This window comes from Miniopterus schreibersii (genome assembly GCF_964146895.1).
Source record: "Miniopterus schreibersii genome assembly, chromosome: 17".
NCBI classification, from domain to species: Eukaryota; Metazoa; Chordata; class Mammalia; order Chiroptera; family Miniopteridae; genus Miniopterus; species Miniopterus schreibersii.
The window spans coordinates 3,859,498-3,879,044 of record NC_138117.1 but is presented as its reverse complement, the minus strand read 5'-3'; the positions used below and the strand labels follow the sequence as shown (position 1 = coordinate 3,879,044).

The window sequence follows — 19,547 nt, the reverse complement described above, 5'->3', positions numbered from 1 at the left end:
ATATATAATATGGAAGCAGTCAATCAAGACTTAACCACGGTCTAAAAAATAGAATTTGGACTACACAATATTGGAGAACTCGGCATCAGCGCGGACAGTGATTGGGGGAAAAAAAAAAAAGTATGTGGAATTCAGAAACACTAAAGTTCTAGATCTTATTAATTTTATGTGCCTTAAATAGGTTTTCAAGTTGTCAAGCAAATAGAGGTCCAGTAAATGCAAGGACCAAATATTAGTATCTCTGACTGCCATAAGTTAAAAATGTCACAGAGTTTCAATAATTAACCCTCAAAGGATGTTTGTGCTGTATCTGGAGTGCATTTATCATTGATAGCTTTTACAAATACTTAGTGTAAACCTAGGGAACAATCTTACCACCTCAGGAAAAGATGGCTTGCCCATGCCCTTCCACCACTGTAGCTCTTCTAATAAAAAAGAATGGAAACATTGAGATTAAACAGGTGGGTTTTATTATCAAATGTAAATATTCTACAAAAACTCAGTAGTATTGTAAATATTACTGCCTATCAAAGTCTTTCAGAGCTTTGGGCAGACAGCATCTTAAGGCATCAAGTATAAAGAACTTTTTTCTGATCTTAAGTGCCAGTTATCACCGATTTTCACACAAAATTGTTGTTTTTTAATTTTTTTTCCTACTGCAGTTAAAGGGCTATTCCTTATTCCTGGTCAGCCGAAGAGGGGATGTTTGGCTCTCCAAGTGTTAGTCAAAGTAATGCAAAGTAAATAAAAATTAGCAGCCACGAAAATCCGCATGGCACTGCATTCAAGCAAAGGACAATATGAGTAACTTAAAGAAACGTGCACTGAGTTAATCAAATTCCGTTTTCTTCTTTGGAGTTAATGAGGCAGCAATACTAGCTAGCTAGTGTCTAATATTGCACTTCTGTAGCTAGCATAAACACAGCTAAACACGGTGCTAAACACTGACAGCATCAGTACCTGCTCCAAGGGGATCAGTGTTCACCTCCCAGTCTAGCATGCTGACTCTAATCCTAGCTTTAAAAAGTTTTCATTATTTGATAGTTAAGGCATTAGAGAAGGTTTAAGGCTATCTTAATATATACAAGCATTCACTTCAGTTAGTACATTGCTGTCTAGAATACACTGTCCAAATATTCTTTTTGTCAGGTTTAAAACTATGGAATTTCTCTTATTAAAGTCCAAACCATCAACAATGGGAAAAGTACAATATAAAATAATACATATGAAGCCACAATATTCAGTTACAGATCAAACTAGAAATTACAAACTACATGCAGTTGCTTCATTTTTGGTTTCGCATTTTGGCCCCTAGAGTTCATTCTTATTTACAACTGGTACCTGCTGAGAAAAAAGATCCAACTTTTAAACTATGTATCTTTTGTGGTGGGTGTGCTATTTCTAATTTATCCCAAAGTGTTTTAAAAATTGTTTTCATTGGGCCTGGCTGGCGTGGCTCAGCAGTTGAGCGTTGACTTATGATCCGGGAGATGGTGGTTTAATTCCAGGTCAGGGCACATGCCCAGGTTTTGGGCTTGATCCTCAGTTGGGGGTGTGCAGGAAGCAGCCAATCAATGACACTCTCATCACTGATGTTTCTCTCTCTCTCTCCCCCTCTCCCTTCCTCTCTAAAATCAATAAAGACATATTTTTTTAAAAAAATTGTTCTCATTGGTTTTTAACTATAAGACATCATGATGGCCAAGAAACTGAGAAAAATATTAATTTTATTTCTAAAGTCTGTGATTTAAGTATTCCAAGACCTTACTCTTGAATTACTTAGTAAGAGGGTATGATTGTGTAGAAAGTAGGGAGGTGGAGAGAGAGGAGCGGGAACACACAAAAATGAAGTTTCCAGAACAGAGTTCTTGGTGGAGATAGTAGACATAAGCGGAGTATTTTTTTCTCCAAGACATAAAACTTAAGAAAAACCCATGATGCCACATTGGCTGGAAGTAATGGAGACATCCAATTTCCAATTCACATTTTAAATGCAATCAGCAAGGAGCCACACATGCTTCTTGCTATAGGATTTGGCTTCGTTGGCTCAAATTTTCCACTCCACCAAAAGAGAGGGCTCAGGCCCCCTGTCCAATCACGTTTGCTGAAAATACTGCAGCCTGAGTGTAGACAAACTTCCCCTGAAGTTGCTAGAAGATGACTTGGTGTCTGATGGTTTCAGGATCACCATACATCTTTCAAACACTGGAAAAAAAACACAAATAAAAGGAACTATTGTAGTCTCGAAAATCTCCAATCCTTAGCAGCCATAATTATTTCACATAAGACAGATCATTTTCAATCTACAAAGTAATACAAACTGTAAACTTAAGAGGCCAAGTATGAAAAATACTCTCCAGTAGAAGTTCCATCGAGTGGGGGGGAGGGGGGGGGCGGGTTGGTATAAAACTTCTAAACACATTGCAAGAGTCTCCAAAAATACCCAATGTAGACAACAGTTTTCCCAAGAGGCAAAGGAAACTATCAAAACAACCTCCATAACTGTTTGTTTTTATAAGCCACCCAGGCCACGGAATTTTGTTATGGCATCCTAAATGGACTTAACCCCAGTCCAACCACAAGAAAAATATCAAATAAGTTCAAAGTAAAGGGCAGCTCACAAAACACCTAAAAGCACTATACCTCAAAATTGTCAAGGTCAGGAAAAACAAGGAGAAATGAGAAGCTAACATAAAGCAGGGGACACTAAGGAGACAGGTCAACTAAATGCAAAGTGGGATCCCAGACTGGATCCTGGAGTAGAAAAACAACACTAGTGGAAAAACTGGTGAAATCTGAATAATGTTTGGAATGCAGGTAATAGTCAAAAACATTGCCCCTATGATTATTGTTAACTACAAGCAACAAAATAGCTACTTATTTTTATAAAGAACTGCAGTTTCACCTGGCTGGTGTGGCTCAGAGGTTGAGCATCAACTTATGATCTAGGAGATAACAGTTCGATTCCTGGCCAGGGCACATCCTGGGTTTCAGGCTCAATCCCCAGTAGGGGGTGTGCAGGAGGCAGCCGATCAATGACTCTCTCATCATTGTTCTCTCTCTCTCTCTCCCTCCCTCCTTCTCTCTCCCTCTCCTTTCCTCTCTCTGAAATCAATAAAGATATATTTTAAAATAATAATAATAATAAAAACTTGCAGTTTCTAAAACTGGTTTACACTCATCAATCTACCCAATTTCCACACACACAAAAAAAGACATGTAGAAGCAAATTTATGCCTATTTTACTAAGCAGTGAAACGTCACCTGTGTGTGTGTCTGTGTGTGTGTTGACGGTAGTGAAACACCAAACACTGTGGCCACCTGAAGTTGTCTAGCTAGCTATCAAACCTCCTTCCCTGGAGGGCGCTAGGGTCTGTCAATGGCTTGAGAGATGCCCTTGGGGGTATTTCATGAGAAAGAGGAGGCATACCACCCACAGTAGTTCCTGGAGTACTCAACAGATATTGGCTGGGTTGAGGGGACAAAGCAACTAGAGGGAGAACAAAGTGAAAAGCTACCTTTATCTGATCCTGTGTCATTCTTTCAATCCATTTTTAGAGCACTATACTAGTTTCCTGAGGCTGCTGTTAACCAATTAACACAAATCTGGTGGCTTAAAACAACAGATATTTATCCTGTCACAATTCTGGAGGCCAGAAGTCGGGAATGAAGATGTCAGCCAGGCCGCACACCCTCCAGAGGCTCTAGGTAACAACCTAGTCGTTGCCTCTTCCAGCTTCTGGTGGCTGCAGGCGTTCCTGGGCTCCAGACTCCGCCTCCATGGTCACACTGCCTCCTCCTCTCCTGTGTGTGTCTGTCTGATCTCCCTCTGCCCCTTATAACTCCGTTTAGGGCCCACCCAGATAATATAGGATAAGCTACTCTTCTCAAAATGCTTATATTGTATCATTTGTCATATAAGGCAGTAAATAGTCACAGGTTCCAAAGGACTGGGATATGGACATATCTGAGGCCACCATTCAGCCTACGACAGTCACTTAACTCTACAGTGCTCTTATGTGGTCAGTGGAAAAGAGCCCCAGGCCTGAAGCCAGGAGTTCTGGCTCCCTTGGTCAGCTTGGGCAAACGTATGGCTCTGACAGGTGTCTGGCCACCCTGGGTTTAACTTGCCCGTCTGTCAGGTGGAACCATGGGGACCTGCCCTGATGCCTCACAGGGCTATGTTGAGACTCAGATGGGGTTGTAGGTATAAGAGTGAAAGCCACTCTGTTGGTATAAAATATGAGTTGTGATGTTAAGTTTGATATTTAGGTGAATGAGAAAAATATGTAAATATATAATCACAGTATAAAGTTAAGGGGAAAGAAACAAGGTCTAAAATTGCATGAGGGCATCCAAAAAAAAAAAGCTGAAAGAAAATATTGTGGTTATTTCTGGATGGTGGGATTATTAGCGTTTCCTTTGTACCTGTCTATACGTTCCCAATTCTTTATAGTGAGCCCATAATACTTTCATGATTCTTACCTCCCAGGGTTGTTGAGATAACCTATGCCAAGTATTTCACACAGTATCCTGTGTGATGTTTTACAATTCTCAATATAAAGGCAGATGAATCTGATGGGTTATTAGAAAAAGAAAACTCAGGTATCTGGATTTTAGCAAAGCACCTGATTTGTTATTCTACCATGACCCCAAATATATAAGCCTAAGATAGATTTAGAGGCAACCTCTAGAATTTAGGACATTTCTAATGTAGCATCAAAAGGTTCCATTTATAATCACTTCTTATTCAATCTACTCATTTTTGGACAGCTAGTATGCTTACCGAATTCACAGACAGCGTTAAGGGCTGTGAGTAAAGAACATATGGAGAGACAAAGTATGAACCCAAGCGAGTATCGACAGGCTAGGATAGTGTGTTCTTGCCACTGTGCACTACACTAGGAAACACCCCATTCCCACCGCTCAGGATCTGGGCACGATGCTCTCTGAAACCTCAGTGAAAGTGGCAGAGGATCATCACTTCCAACCCAGACCTGGAGTTTCCACAGCTTCAGAGTGAGAAGGTAAGACCTCAGTTGTAATTTCTCAAGGGCAACACTGTCCTGGCAACCCCGACTTCAACATAGAATCCATATGGTTAAAGCCCACAGAGTCCTCAGCCATGAAAACGTTGGCAGAATTTGAGAACAACGTGTCAGCGAGCCCATTCCAGCAAACCCAGCGATGAGAGAGAAAGAAGGTGTCCCTAACCTCCACCCCAGGAGCCTCACCCAGGGCGCACTGCCCTTTAAGGAAAGGCTACAGGCTAGCAGAGAAAAACAGACAACTAGCTACCTTCAAAAAAGCTTTATCGGGGTTCCTTCCCTGACAAAGTTTTAGAAGAAGAAAAAGATACGACACACAAGCCTTGCAGTCATTTTGGAACAGGTCAAGTTCATACTCTGGTGAACCTCAAAAACATTACGCTAAGCGAAGAGCTAGTCATGGAAGGACACGTAGTGTGTTGTTCCACGTATGAGGTTACTGGAATAGTCAAATTCGTAAGAACAGAAAGAAGAATGGCAGCTGCCAGGAGCTGGGGGAAGAGGGAAGTGGGGATTTACTGTTTAATGTAAACAGAGTTTGAGAATATGAAAGAGTTCTGCAGCTAGATAGTAGTGATGGTTATACGACATGTGAAATGTACTTAATGCCACTGAACTGTACACTTAAAATGCTTAAAATGGTAAATTTTACCTTATGTATATTTAAAGTCACACTATATAATTCCATTTATATGAAATATCCAGAACAGGCAAATCCACAGAGATAGGAAGCAGATTAGCTGTCAGGGTTTACGAGGAGGGAAAACAGGGAGCTAAAAATGTATCGGAACTAGACAGAGATGGCTGCTGTACAATCGTGAACAAACTAAACACCACCAAATTGGATACTTTAAAATGATTAATTTTGTTATGTGATTTTTACTTCAATTAAAAAAAAAAAAAAGCATTCCTAACCTATAGTCCATATGAGCTATAGCAAGTGAATTTCCAAATTAGAAAGTTTCCCCTTATGCCAAATCACATACTGTTACCCATAAGTGTTGCTTAGATCTACCTACTTAGATGACAACCTTAACTGCAGTCTCCATCCCTTCCAGGATTTCTGACACCTACGTCGCACTAAAGAAAAGAGGAGGCCTCTCACCTGATTCCTAAAAGAACACTTGCAGATTCCTCACCTCTATTTGGCCCTTTATAATTTACCTTTTGTATCACAGAGCCTTACCTTCTTTTCTGAGGATGCTCTAACTGCTGGGACCCTTAAATACAAACCCATTCTTTGGGTAGAGTCCTGGCCTGGTCATTTGTGTGTACAAGTCCATCCTCGGTTGCATACTACAATGCAAGTTAAAACAAACAGGGTCAAAGGATGGACAAACCATCACTACGGATGGTTAGTGCTTCAACTGAGCAGATCTACCAACAGAATTATAGGACATTTAGACGACAGAAAACAGGTTAACACTGGTACAAGTCACACACATTAACTGTTAATCCCAAGTCTTCATTTGTTACTTAACATGTCTAAATACCTTAAAAATCCCTTCTAGGAGGAAAGTTAGATTGAACATATGGAAGTCAAGTTAAACACACAGCACCATACCACAGTAAACAGCACCAAACACTTCAGATCCTGCTAAGAGTACAGTTTCCATGATACCACAGGTATGACTAGATATCAAATATTTAAGCACCAACTATTTGCAAGGTATAGTAAAATAAGCCCAATATGGGCTAACAACTGTCAACTTTAAATCGTATTAGATGTACCTGTAACACTGATCTAATCTCAGTAGGAGAGCAGGTAAAACTCTGAGCAGTGAAAGGCCCAAAGAGATAATGATGTGTCAGTACTTGAAGGAGAAACAAAAACTAGCACTTACTGAAAATGCAAAATCTTTGACAGTAAAGGGATGAAAAGAGCAAATGAAAGACGTGAAGGGAATTCCTTAAGGATTCTTGAGAGTCCATTTCAGAATGATAGACCCATCAACTAAAATATAGATACAGGTTTATTTTCATTACCAGAATGGCACTCTCAGCATCAAATGTTCTCATGGTAGTTAGTGATCTTGCTTAGGCCACCAGAATTCTTCCCTTTGTGGAAACCCTGCCCTTTGCAGCTTTGCACCCTGACCCTCACCCTTAATGAAGTATGGAAAACTTACGTTGGAATAGTTTTATAGAAGGAATTGTGCTGAGAGTAGGGGAAACATACCTCCAAAAGCTGTACTTAAAGAGAACAGAAGTATAGAGAATGACATATACATTATACCAAGATGTATTTTTTAAAGACACAATCAAACTACTGAGAGATTTCATCCCCTCAACCAATTATCACCAAGGACTTGCTTAATATAAGTAAATTATATACTTATACAAAAGATTTTGAATGCATGCATTGTAACTATCTTAAAGCTCAAATTACTGAAGATGACACTGGAATAATTTTATATACTGAACTGAAAATTTGAGGTTCCTATATAATCCTAATTCATTGGGACAATTCATAAATTCCAGGCACTTCAGAAATGAAGGTCAAATGCCTTGAGATGAAATCATTTTGGACAACCTTTCGGCTTTTGATATCAGATAACTCTACCCCAACACTGATGGCTCCTTAGAAGCTACTGGAAGATAAACTGCTGCAGACTGAAGTTATTTTATCACAATTTAGGAGCATGCCAATATTTTAGCCACAAATCTAGAAATAATTGTTATTACTAATTTGTGGTAAAATAAATACCAACAAACGCCAGCCATGGCACTCTTAGTAATAGCAGCAATTTTGCTTAATCTCATAACCAACTTATGTGCACAACTGGCAATTCCGTTCAGTGTGAATGTAAAAGTTGATTCATGAAAATAAAAAAGAAATTAATTCAGCTCACCACTAGAACCTAAAAATTTGCTTGTACTTTGTAGAATTGAAAAATAGGGGAAAATGCAAAACTCAAATGTTTGCTCCTCAAGATTAAGCAGCCTTTTTAAAAGCCTTTGATAAAACTCTCTATTCCTTTCATAATCTAATGAATGAGATACGAAATCTGAAAAGTAACTTTAAAAAAAAATCTCTGCAAGGGCTTCTTCTGCCAGGCAGCTTAATTGTTTAGGAAAGAAGCCAAGTATCTACTGCTCTCTGAAAAAAAAAATCATACTTCTGGGAGGAATGTCCACCTTCATTTAGTTTTTCAATCAGACACAGATTTTCCTCATGTCAGAAAATAGCCTTTGTATGTTCAAAGCCTTTAGGATTATTATGGTAACGTGGTAGATCTGGGGCATCTCCAGTGAGATAATTTTAGTTGAGCTCCACAATTCTCCATGATTCATGGACACCAAGCTTATAAACCCATGCTAACAGCAAAACAGCCTCTGCAGGCACAAGCCTTAAAATGCTGTACCGTAAAAGACCAAGGGCTATTTTAGGATTTGATAATTATGCTTCTCAACTCTAAAGACTCAAGCAAAGTTCAGCTCCAAGAAGAAAGACAATTTTTGCTATTAGTGCAATTAAAAGGCTGTATGATAATGACTTTTAGATATAGCAAGAAAGAAGAATCCAGGTTCTAGGTATAATGTGATTTACGGAAAGGTGTCTGCTCAGATGAGATGGCAATGAGGAGATTTTGCTCATTGTTAAAGAAAAATCCCATTTTTTCAGCTTAAGTCAGAAAACCAACTGATGGATACAGGCAGTGGTAGAGAAACTGACAAGAGTAATACCAGTTTCACAAGAATTAACCTGCAGATCATTACATAAAAGGCTCACTGGGCATCCCACAGCTCATTTTAAGGAGTTACCATCTAAAAACTCATGGGGTCTCCTTTGTTTTATCCAGGATAGGCAGAGAGACCTCTGACAACTTTTTAAATATTCAACTTCAACACCATGTGTTAAGTATTTTTCTGTTAGTCAAGAATTTGACTTTGGCCCCAGCGGGGTGGCTTAGTTAGAGTGTCATCCCGTACACCAAAAGGCTGCAGGTTCAATCCCGGGTAGGAGGCAACAGATCCACATTTTCCTCACCTCTCTCAATAAAAACAAACAAACAAACAAACAAACAAACAAATATATCCTTGGGTGAGGATTTTTTTTTAAAAAGGAGCTTGACTTTGATAAAAAATCCTTAGCGAATCCTACTCTAGATTGAAAGACCCACACTGCTCTAGGTCCTAAAGAGCTTTTCCGAAAGGGCACCAACAGATTAAGTTGAAATAGTAAAAATAGCAAGGAAACGCCCTAATCTTGTCAAAGGGATGAGTCTGACGTTCGCACTCACACTAGTCCTCCAGGCGGACCCTGGCTCATTTTGCCTCTATAAGCCATCTGGTAGCACTTGTACACACGCGAGTTTCAGAGAATCGGTTTCTTTCCTGGCTGCATTCTTTAGGCAAATCAACTCAAGTATTAAGGGCACTGAATATTTTTCTTCTTCAAGCTACTGACCTGGTAACCTTGGAAGAAGTTAAGAATTTCCTTAACTCCAGTATTGTAGGCCAGGCCCTGCATTCTGACCACCGTGCCAGGCTGAGGTGGGACACTGCTAAGATTAGCAGCTGAAGGGAAGTAGCCAAGATTATTGGGCGAACCTGGGGGGCTAAAGGAAGAGAAAGTACAGTGAACCAATAGGAACAGACAATGTCGAATATTTACTCTACAAACATTAGTTACTTAAGGAAACAGACTCTCACAAGGTGATCTTAGACTTCTCAGAGTTCTCTCTCCCAAGCCAGGTAAGAACACCATAGCTGTTCTGTCCCACATTTCCAGAAAAGCCAAAAGTTGAAAGGTAGAAGGATTAATGCAGAGTTAAACGCAGGGCTTCCCCAAAGATCCAGTTCTCTCTGAGATTGTTAAAGGAACAGGAAGGAGAGAATTAAGCCTTTAAGGTCACTCAACCACAAAGCCCCACTTCCAAAGCCCGGCTCATTGATGATTAACTGGCTGGTTATCAGGAATACTAAGGCAGGAAATGGCATGAATACAAAAGACTAACAAGAACCACAGCCACAGAGACCAAAACCATTTGAAGTGGTTTTTCCAAGGAGCAGACTGTTCTACCCACACACACAAGCAAAGGTACAGCACAGCAAGCAGAGCACAATACATAGCAAATTACTATGGCACCTATGAGTTATTCCTTCCAACTTGACAAAAAAGAGAGAGGACGAGGTGCTGGGTAAATTGGAAGAAATTCACAACAAATTAAAACCAATCACCATTAACACAAGGGGAAAACTGATGTATGCGTCCCTCTTGGTGGATCTATAGCAATCACCCCCCAAGGAACACATACCAAGTGAACACCTAATTATTCTTCATACGGCAACTCAAGTAATCACCGTATTATAGAATTAGTTTCACCCTGTTCCCCACCCAATCTGTTTTCCACCACAATTAGTGGCCAGAAACCCATAACTGAAAATATAGGGAAAATTTTCAAACAAGTTATTAGCTTAAAGAGCAATAAAGACCCACAGTTTTAGATTATTAACCCTTATAAATCTTTCTAAGTAAGTGACTATCCCATTTCAAAGACAAGTAAACACAAAATGAGAGGCACTAAAAGCCTTTGAGCTGATCTATCCTACACAATCCTAACTAATGGGCTAATAGGAATGATGCCAGACATGCACCTAGCTCCAGACTCCATGTTTTTATGGCACAGCAGCCAGCCCTGAACAAGTCACCTGCTTGACAGCCCTGTTCTTCGGGTTCAATCACTAAACATGCCAAGTTACTCCATAAGCCATACATGCAATCATGTGTTATTTCACTTTCACTATTTCCATAACCATCATTCTGTTTCATCGTTTTAAAAATATGGGAGCCTGAAAATATTATTTGACATCAAGCTGCCCTTAACCTTTTCAGTTTCTAAAGCAGTGATCCTCAACTTGTTTGCCCGTTAGGGTCACTTGGGGAGATTTTTACAACTCCCTCTGAGGAAAGCCTGTTAAAAGTCAATCCATGTGCAACTATGAGATCAGAGAGGGAAGGAGGGATGCTGTTTAGGCCTGAGTAGGACAGCCACATTTCCTCATTTTTACAGAGGTAGGAACGGGAGACTAAGAGTTAGTTTCCCAAGGTCACACAAACAGTGCTTCACCAAACCAAGAGAACCACCGAGACCTCTCAACTTCTAGTTCAATGCTTTCCCCCATAAAACCACCATTCATCCAAAGACCATTACCTGCTCATGTCAAATGTCTGATAAACACTAACTTGAATATTTAAAGACCACGTAATTTTATTACTAGTTACTCAGATTTTCCAAACTGGATATGGAAGTCAGTTCATTTCCATAATATACAACTTACTTCCAAGGCCCTGTCCTGGTATATTCCATTCCTTTGGCTAAAGACCACCTATAAATTAAGTGGAGGCATCTAGTAACTTCAAACGACAACTAAGATAAAGTAAAAAGATAAAAGTTATCCACCTGGAAATTCAAGGTTTCAAAATTATGTTCACCATGTATAAGGTACACATATTCCGATGAAGCCCAAACGTAACACAACCTGGATTCACATCCATATTTCTTGTACTAGGGCTACCTGCTGTATACAAAGGCACCTCAAGGAAAAGGAAACAATCTGTATAACTAACAAGGCATGCGAATAAGAATTTTCTATCAACCTACATTCCAAGATCTTTTACATTATTGAAATAATCAGCAAAAATGAAGTAATCTATAGAATGAAAGTGATAGGACAGAGACAAGGTAAACTTAAATATGTAGAAAATAAAATAGAATTTGCTGAAAAACTACTATAACTAATAAACCAGTTCAGCAAGGTTACAAGATACAAGACCAATACACAAAATAAATCAACTGCATTTCTATACACTACTGTGAACTATCCGAAAAGGAAATTAATAAAGCAATTCCATTCACAATAGCATCAAAAAGACTACTTAGGAAAAAAATCTAGCAACTCTTATACACTGAAAACCACAAAACATTATGAAAAAAATAAAAGATCATCTAAATAAATGGAAAGGCAGCCCATGTTCATAAACTCTCTAAATTGTACAGATTAGATGAAATAGCTATCAAAATTCCAACTGGCTTTCTGCAGAATTGATAAAATTGAGTCTAAAACACACAAGGAAATGCCAAGGACCCAGAAAAGCCAAACTATCTTGAAAAAGATAAAGTAGGAAAACAGCATTTCTGAAATTCAAACCTTAATACAAAACGACAGTAATCAAGATGGTGTGGTACTCCCTTGATGGCAGGCAATGATCAATGGAACAGAACTGAGAGGCCAGAAATAAACCTTTACATTTATGGTCCATTAAGTTTTTACCAGGGTTCTAAGATAATTCGATGAAGAAAAAAACAGTTTTCAATAAATGGTGCTGAAACAAGGGAATATCCACATGCAAAATGATGAATTTTGACCTCTACCTTATCTTATCCTACATAAAAAAAATTAATTCTAATTTGGTAATATACCGAAATATGAGCTAAAACTGCAATATTTTTATAATATGTCATAGGAAATCTTCATGACCTTGGGTGACATGTGACAAAAGTATACATGAGAAAAGAAGAAAAATAAATTGGACTTCATCAAAATTTAAAACATTTGTGGTTTAAAGCACACTATCAAGAAAATGAAAGAGAACCCAGAGACTGGGAGAAAATATTTGCAAATCATATCTTATAAGGTCTGTTATCTAGAATATATAAAGAGGTTTTACAACTGAAAAACAGTAAGAAAAATAAGCCAATTAAAAAATGTGCAAAGGATTTGAATAAGCATTTCTCCAAAGAAAATAACTGAATGGCTAATAAGTTTCTCAAGTTAAACATGAAGACAAGATCCATGCAAAAATAATAAAAAAACCTTCTTCTTCTTTTTTAAATATGTTTTTATTGATTTTGAGAGAGAGGAAGGGAGAGGGAGAGAGACAGAAACACAGAGGAGAGAGAGACATCATGCACTGCCTCCTGCACACTCCCAACAGGGGATCAAGCCTGCAACCCAGGCCTGGGCCCTGACCAGGAACTGAACTGTGACCTCCTGGTTCCTAAGGGATGACAAGCAAGTGTCTACAACCAAGATTACTCTACCCAGCAAGGCTATCATTTAAAATCAAAGGAGATAAAGAGTTTCCCAGACAAGAAAAAGCTAAGGAGTTCATCACCAGCAAACCAATAAGACAAAAAATGTTAAAGGGACTTCTAAGGTAAAAAAATACAAATAAGAAAATACAGGAAAGACAAAAATTCTCACTGACAAAGGCAAGCACATCATAAAAGCAGTTGGGGGAAAAGGTAAAGGGATTAAAAAATTTGAAAAAAGAAAAACAAATTCATAGAAACAGACAACAGTATGGTGGTGACCAGAGGGAAAGGGGGCTGGGGGAGGTAGAAGAGAGTAAAGCGGGGGATAAATGGTCCTGGAAAGAGATTTGACTGGGGTGATGAACACACAATGCGATGTACAGGTGATGTGTTACAGAACTGTACACTTAAAACCTATAAATTTCATTAACCAATGCCACCCTAATAAACTCAACAAAAATAAGAAAGCAACAGTTTAAGGAACAGAATAAAACTACAAAAACAATCAGAAAGCAATAAAATGGCAATAATTATACACCTATCAATAATTACTTTAATTGTAAATGAATTAAATACTCTAATCAAAAGACACAGAGTGGCTGAATGGATACGAAAGCAAGAGCTGCACATTTGCTGCCTCCTAATGACCCGAACCAGATCAAAAGACACACACAGGCTGAGTGTAAGCGGATGGAGGAAGATATCTGCCAGTGATACATTCCATAAAGTGTTAATACCCAAAATTTATAAAGAACTCATATAACTCAACACCAAAAAACTCAAACGATCCAATTACAAAATGGAAGACAACTTGAACAAACATTTCTCCAAAGAGGACATACAGATGGCCGACAGAGATCTGAAAAGATGCTCACCATCACTAATCACCAGGGAAATGCAAATCGAAACAATCGGATTATCTCCTCACACCTGTCAGAATGGTCATTATCAATAAATCAACAAACCACATGTGCCCGTGAGGATGTGGAGAAAAAGGAACCCTCGTGAATTGTTGGTGGGATTGCAAGTTGGTGGTACCACTATGGAAAACAGTATGGAGGTCCTTCAAAATATTAAAAATAGAGCTACCATATGCCCCAGCAATTCCACTTCTGGTCATTTAGCCAAAGAAACCCAAAATGCACCCCTATGTTTACTGCAGCTTTATTTATAATAACCAAAATATGGAAGCAACCTAAGGGTCCATCACTAGATGAATGGATAAAGAAGATGTGATACATATATACAATGGAATAATCCTTGACCATTAAAAAAGAAATATCTTACCATCTGCAATAGCATGGATGGCCCTACAGGGTACTATGCTAAGCGGAATAAGTTAGACAAAGACAAATATGGTATGATTTCATTTATATGTGGAATCTAAAAAACAAAATAAGTGATCAGAAACAAACTCATAGATAGAGAACAAATTGATGGTTACCAGATGGGGGGGGGGGTTGAAGAGGTGGGTGAAAAATGTGAAGGAATTAAGAAGTACATATGGGCAGTTATAATACAGTCAGTAACACTGTAATAATTATGCACGGTGTCAGGTGGATACTAGACATATCAGGGTGATCACTTTGTAAGTTTTATAAATGTCTAATCACTGTTATACATAAGAAACCAATATAATATTGTATGTCAACTATAATTTAAAACACTTTTTTCCTAGAAACCAGTAAAAAAAGTTGATTCTAAGGAAGTTCTAAATAAGTCTCATTTTGGAATGTTAGTAAAGATTTAGGGGAGAAAGAACACAAGCTGTGTACAACTTAAAGTAACTTCTTATTTATTGTGGGGTAACATGAATTAATAATGCTATGTAAAACTATAATTGTCGTCATTAAGGATTTTCCTGTTTTTAAATTCATTCACAAGATACTGCCACCCTACTGCAACGATCACAGTGCCCCCCTCACTTATGGCCCTAAGAAAGGAGAAGGGGAAGAAGTAAAGTTGTATACAAAAATAGCCTAAAAGATGTTGTTAATACATGGTTAAAAAAGAAATCTATTTCGGTTTGTCTTGAAACAACCTTTGTGCTTAGAGATGACCAGAAGCTATTGCCCACCATGCTAACCTTCGATGTGGCAGACAGTGTTCCTCTGTGGGCTCGGGCACTGGCTATCAAAGGCGCCTTTTGTTTCCGTGCCTCATTTCCACTTGCACCGGGGCCTTACCTGGGGTAGTACGCGGTGTAGTTCATGAAGAGCTGCGTGCCTGCCGGGTAGTAGGCTGTGGAGGGCTGCAGAGCCCGGGGGTTCAAAAGCAGAGAGGGCTGATAAATGGCAGCTTCAGTAGGAATCACCGCTGCAGGAGCTGGAAATGTGTAGGAAGGAGGAGACAGGCCTAAATAAGCAGAGAGAGACACTTTGAGACCTTTGAAACAGTTGACACATACGTGCTAGCACTAAAGGCATAAGGTTACTATTGCATATACACGTTTTCAAGTAAGAAAGCAATTCTTCATACTACGCCAAGCAACTTCTTTTTGATTATATAGACAAAACCTAGAAGTAATCTCAGTTCTCACACTCACTCCATCAACCTCAAGAACTGTTCTCGGTCTGAAAGTTGGAAAAATCAATACCATCAAAATCTCAACTATTTCTTGACATGTGCTATTTTTTTTCCACTCTTGAGTGCCAGTTACCACAAACACTTTGAGGGAAGACACATAGGGCTGACGTTTAGTATAACTTCAAACTAAAAGCTGGATTTTTTGTTTTTTTGAGAACTACACTGCTATTCCATCTTATCTACCTTACAGTACAGCCTGAAATAAAATGGTTATGAGGAAGCTCTTCACCAGCACCATGTATTATGCCAGAGCACAGATGGTTTCAGAGTGAACTGATATAAAAGAAGTAGAGTAACTCTGCATTACTTCCACCTTTGAAGCTAGTCTACACCTTCAAAACTGTTAAAAAAAAATTTTTTTAAATCCAACCTGGGAATTAGCCCTGAAAAATAGAAGCACAAGTCACCCTGAGAGTCAGCAGCTAAACTATGAACCCAGATTATATAGAAAATAGAAAGAATGGAATTCCTTTGTCTCCTGGTTACCCAATGCATTTGAGTGGGATGAACACACTATCCAGGCCATCTGTACCCAACAAAAGAGGTAACTGAGAGGTTGTCTGAATTTAGGGGTCCTAACTTTAACATTCACACCCAGAACCACCTCTTCTGTTTGAAAGTAGCAGAGGCCCAAGGGATAGCTTTTTCACATGAAACTCTACTGTCTCCTACAAGTCTTCTGAGTTTCTACAAGTGAATGGAGAGGAGGAGGGCAGTCCGCTGAATACGGGGACACATGTCGGCCTCATCACCTTTTGGGTACCTCATTCATACTCACCAAAAATTGAGCTACATGTTCATACCTAACATGTAGATGGATTTTTAAATTATGATTCCTGGCCTTAAAGAGTCCACACAAAAGGCAATCAGGACAAACTGAGGCACCGTAGTCATATAGAAAATTACAAAGTCTATGCACATACCCTGCTTTCAAAACTATTAATCAGTTCTTGAAACGACAGCATCTCATACTAAAGAGACAGACATATATAGTAGGTATAAGTCTCTTCTGCCTCAAAACAAAGAAAAGTAGTAATTTTTAATAACTAAACAGATCTGGGTATTCCTCAAATGAAAGCACAGCTGCTCTCATATTCCTAAAGAGAGTAAGACGTACGTATTCACAGGCTCAAAAATGGAGGTGACTTTAAAATGCTCAACTTTTTGAAAAGTTAAATTCCAATAAATAAATGTTTACAACTTTAAAACAATGAGATTTTAGCAGCACTTCTTTCTGAAATTCAGTAAGAAACTCCTCAGTGAGTCATAATTAGTCACCATTTTAAACTGTATTAGTCCTTGAGATTATATAAAAAAACAGTGCGATTTCTGTAAGTATTTTTTGGCTGTTGTATAAATAGGCAATCACCAAAAGTGAGCTGGGAGGCAAAAAGCAGTCCAGGAGAACAGGCATAATTAGCACGCATAAATAGAATTCTGATTTAAACTAAAAAATAAGTAAACTCTTCCACTAAAATGGCCAGTAGCCAAATTTTCTTTCTTTTTAGCTAAAATTTTTGGAAACTATTAATAGCGAAGATATGGAAAAACATTTTATGTGAAAAATGCATTTAACACTTTTATTACTTTAGTGCTTGTGAGGGAGAAAGGGGAAGAAATGAAAATCTTATGAAGAAAGTGTAATGACCAGTTTTGCACCAGGAGGAGATAAATAAAATGGTGTTGAGCAGAATTTGGGTTACACGTGAAGGAGAAATTCCCTTATCTCACAATGCTTGATAGATTATCACGAAGAGAAATTGTAGACGTTACTGACATTACCAGCGGCTTGTGGACAGAATACATGACTAAGATTACTTTAAGATAACTAAGTAAACCCAGTAATAAATTTTCAAAACATGATGCTCATTAGTGGTCAACTCTTAGATAGTCACCAACAGCAAGCAGCAGTTAAATGGAGTATTAGCGAGTAGAATTCCAAGGGAAAAAAGGAGTAAGCCCCCACTGAATAGTCCATGAATAATACTTATCCAAATAGGTTTATTGGTATAGATTCCTCTTGATTAGAAAGTAATGTCCTAACACTCCCCATTTTATTGGAATCAAGCACATAATCCAGTTGGTCTGTTATCTTTGGACTGTATTCCAAGTGCTACATGCTTTTAGACATACCCAACATGCCTCCTAACAAGGTACGTCTTATTCAAAAGTGAAAACTGTGCCAAAAGGTTCAGGTTTTAACATCAGTCACTAGCCAGAGCTTGGTCTTCAGACTAAAGGGCTTATTCCTCTCAAACAGGATTCCAGATGGCTTGCACCCAGGTGCCAATGAGCAAGAGCATGGCCTGAAATTAAGCACTGATCCTGCGACCCAATGGAAACTTTGGCTAATTTATTTACGCATTTATGTTTTTTACTAACTTGCTCATTCCAGATATCCTGGAGAGCAAGAGAAATGCTCCCCAGGTTATCCTATCCAAAAAATACTTAATGCTCAATAACTTAAAAATACAAAATGGGCATCAAAAAAAGATCCAGTCATTCTTATTTTACTTTAAATGCGTATTAAAATATCTACATAGCCAGGTTGCCTCCCAGAGTCAGTGCTTATCTTGAGCACACTAAGCTTCAGAAATCAAGGGCTTATCACTGGAAAAGCAAGAGTATAATCTGAAAGGTGTCTGTAGCATCTCTAATTATGGGTGTCCACAACCAAGGTCTTACATGATTACCAGATACTACCGATTTCAGATGGGAAAGCCTTGTGGAACCACCTTGCCTGCCTCAGAAAGAACCAAGGACACAGAAAGCAGCTCAAGCACCTACCAGCATATAGCGTAGAACAGCGCCAAGACCCAAGAAAAACTTACATGGTAACTTACATGGCGGTGGGGATAAGCCATTTCGATTTAAAGTGCCCCCCATTAACACAAAGTTCATCTCCTCAGCTGAACACTGAAAGACTTCAACATATCTGTCCTTCATGGTTTTTTTATGACACTTCTGTGCAGCCATAAATGCTCTGTCCGCAGACTTCATCTGGATAAAGGCATCTCCTGATGGGCGGCCCTGAGCGCGTGGGGGAAGAATAGAAACAAAAGGAGACTGTCTCCTTCAACAAGGAAATGGTTGCTTTCAAAACATGCAAAGCGACAATCACCCATAGTTACAGACATTTTAGCCACAAAATCTGGGTGACAGTGTGGTTTATGGAAATCTGACTTGCATTATTTCATCACCTAATTACCAGAATGGCCCACAAAACGTAGAAGACACAGTTTTGAGAGGTCATAGCTGAAAGTGATCCTTTTTGGTTTCTATTCCTATCAGATTTACAAGGTCTTGGAAAGGTCTCCTTGTGACTGTGGTTTCAAAGTATAGGATTGTGTATTGGGCTTTGCACTCTGAAAAACCCAATTCTAACATTTGATTGAGAAAAGCTGGTGACAGAACCAGTATCAGAGCTTTGTGTGTGCTCCTACGAGAAACTGAATCAACTAGCGTTCTTTCGGCTCTAAGTTCTGGCCGTCACTGACCTGCAACATCCCTTTCCTTTCCCCCAGCAGCCCAGGTTGGGACGTGCCTTGGGGAAAGGGGAGGGAGACAGGAAATTGGCAGTTGCAAAGCACAGCGAAGGTTGGTTACAGCTCTATCATCAGCCTTGCATGGGAGCCCTTCTCTCACCTCTGCCCATGTGCTTCCATCTTACATCTTGGCCAGGCAGGTGTGGATAGTAATTTTCTCTATGACTAATAGCTTGCTAAAAATCTCCTATTTAAAGCCAAGCTGACAGATTTGTTCCACAGAACTGCAATGCTTCACTTTTATTTAGCATGGACATTTTATGGGGGAGAGAAAGATACAATCAGCTTATAAGATTTCTTCCTTATGAATGGATTCCCTTAAAAGC

At 38.9% G+C, this 19,547-nt stretch overlaps 1 protein-coding gene across 8 annotated transcripts in view; it reads right to left on the bottom strand.

Annotated features, from left to right (window-relative positions):
* Positions 1-449: 449 nt before the first annotated feature.
* Positions 450-19,547, bottom strand: part of ESRP1 (epithelial splicing regulatory protein 1) — a 44,393-nt gene continuing 25,295 nt past the window's right edge. The window contains exons 12-16 of one of the 8 annotated variants that reach the window (XM_081116955.1): positions 18,508-18,706; positions 15,277-15,415; positions 9,460-9,610; positions 6,235-6,344; positions 472-2,205 (exon numbers count right to left, since the gene is read on the bottom strand). In XM_081116955.1, the coding sequence (XP_080973081.1) occupies positions 6,270-6,344; positions 9,460-9,610; positions 15,277-15,415; positions 18,508-18,706 (564 nt within the window). In that variant the 3' untranslated portion in view covers positions 472-2,205; positions 6,235-6,269. Of the gene's footprint in view, positions 2,206-6,234; positions 6,345-9,459; positions 9,611-15,276; positions 15,446-18,507; positions 18,707-19,547 lie in introns of all 8 variants that reach the window. The other 7 variants (XM_081116954.1, XM_081116961.1, XM_081116956.1 and 4 more) reach the window with 7 other exon arrangements.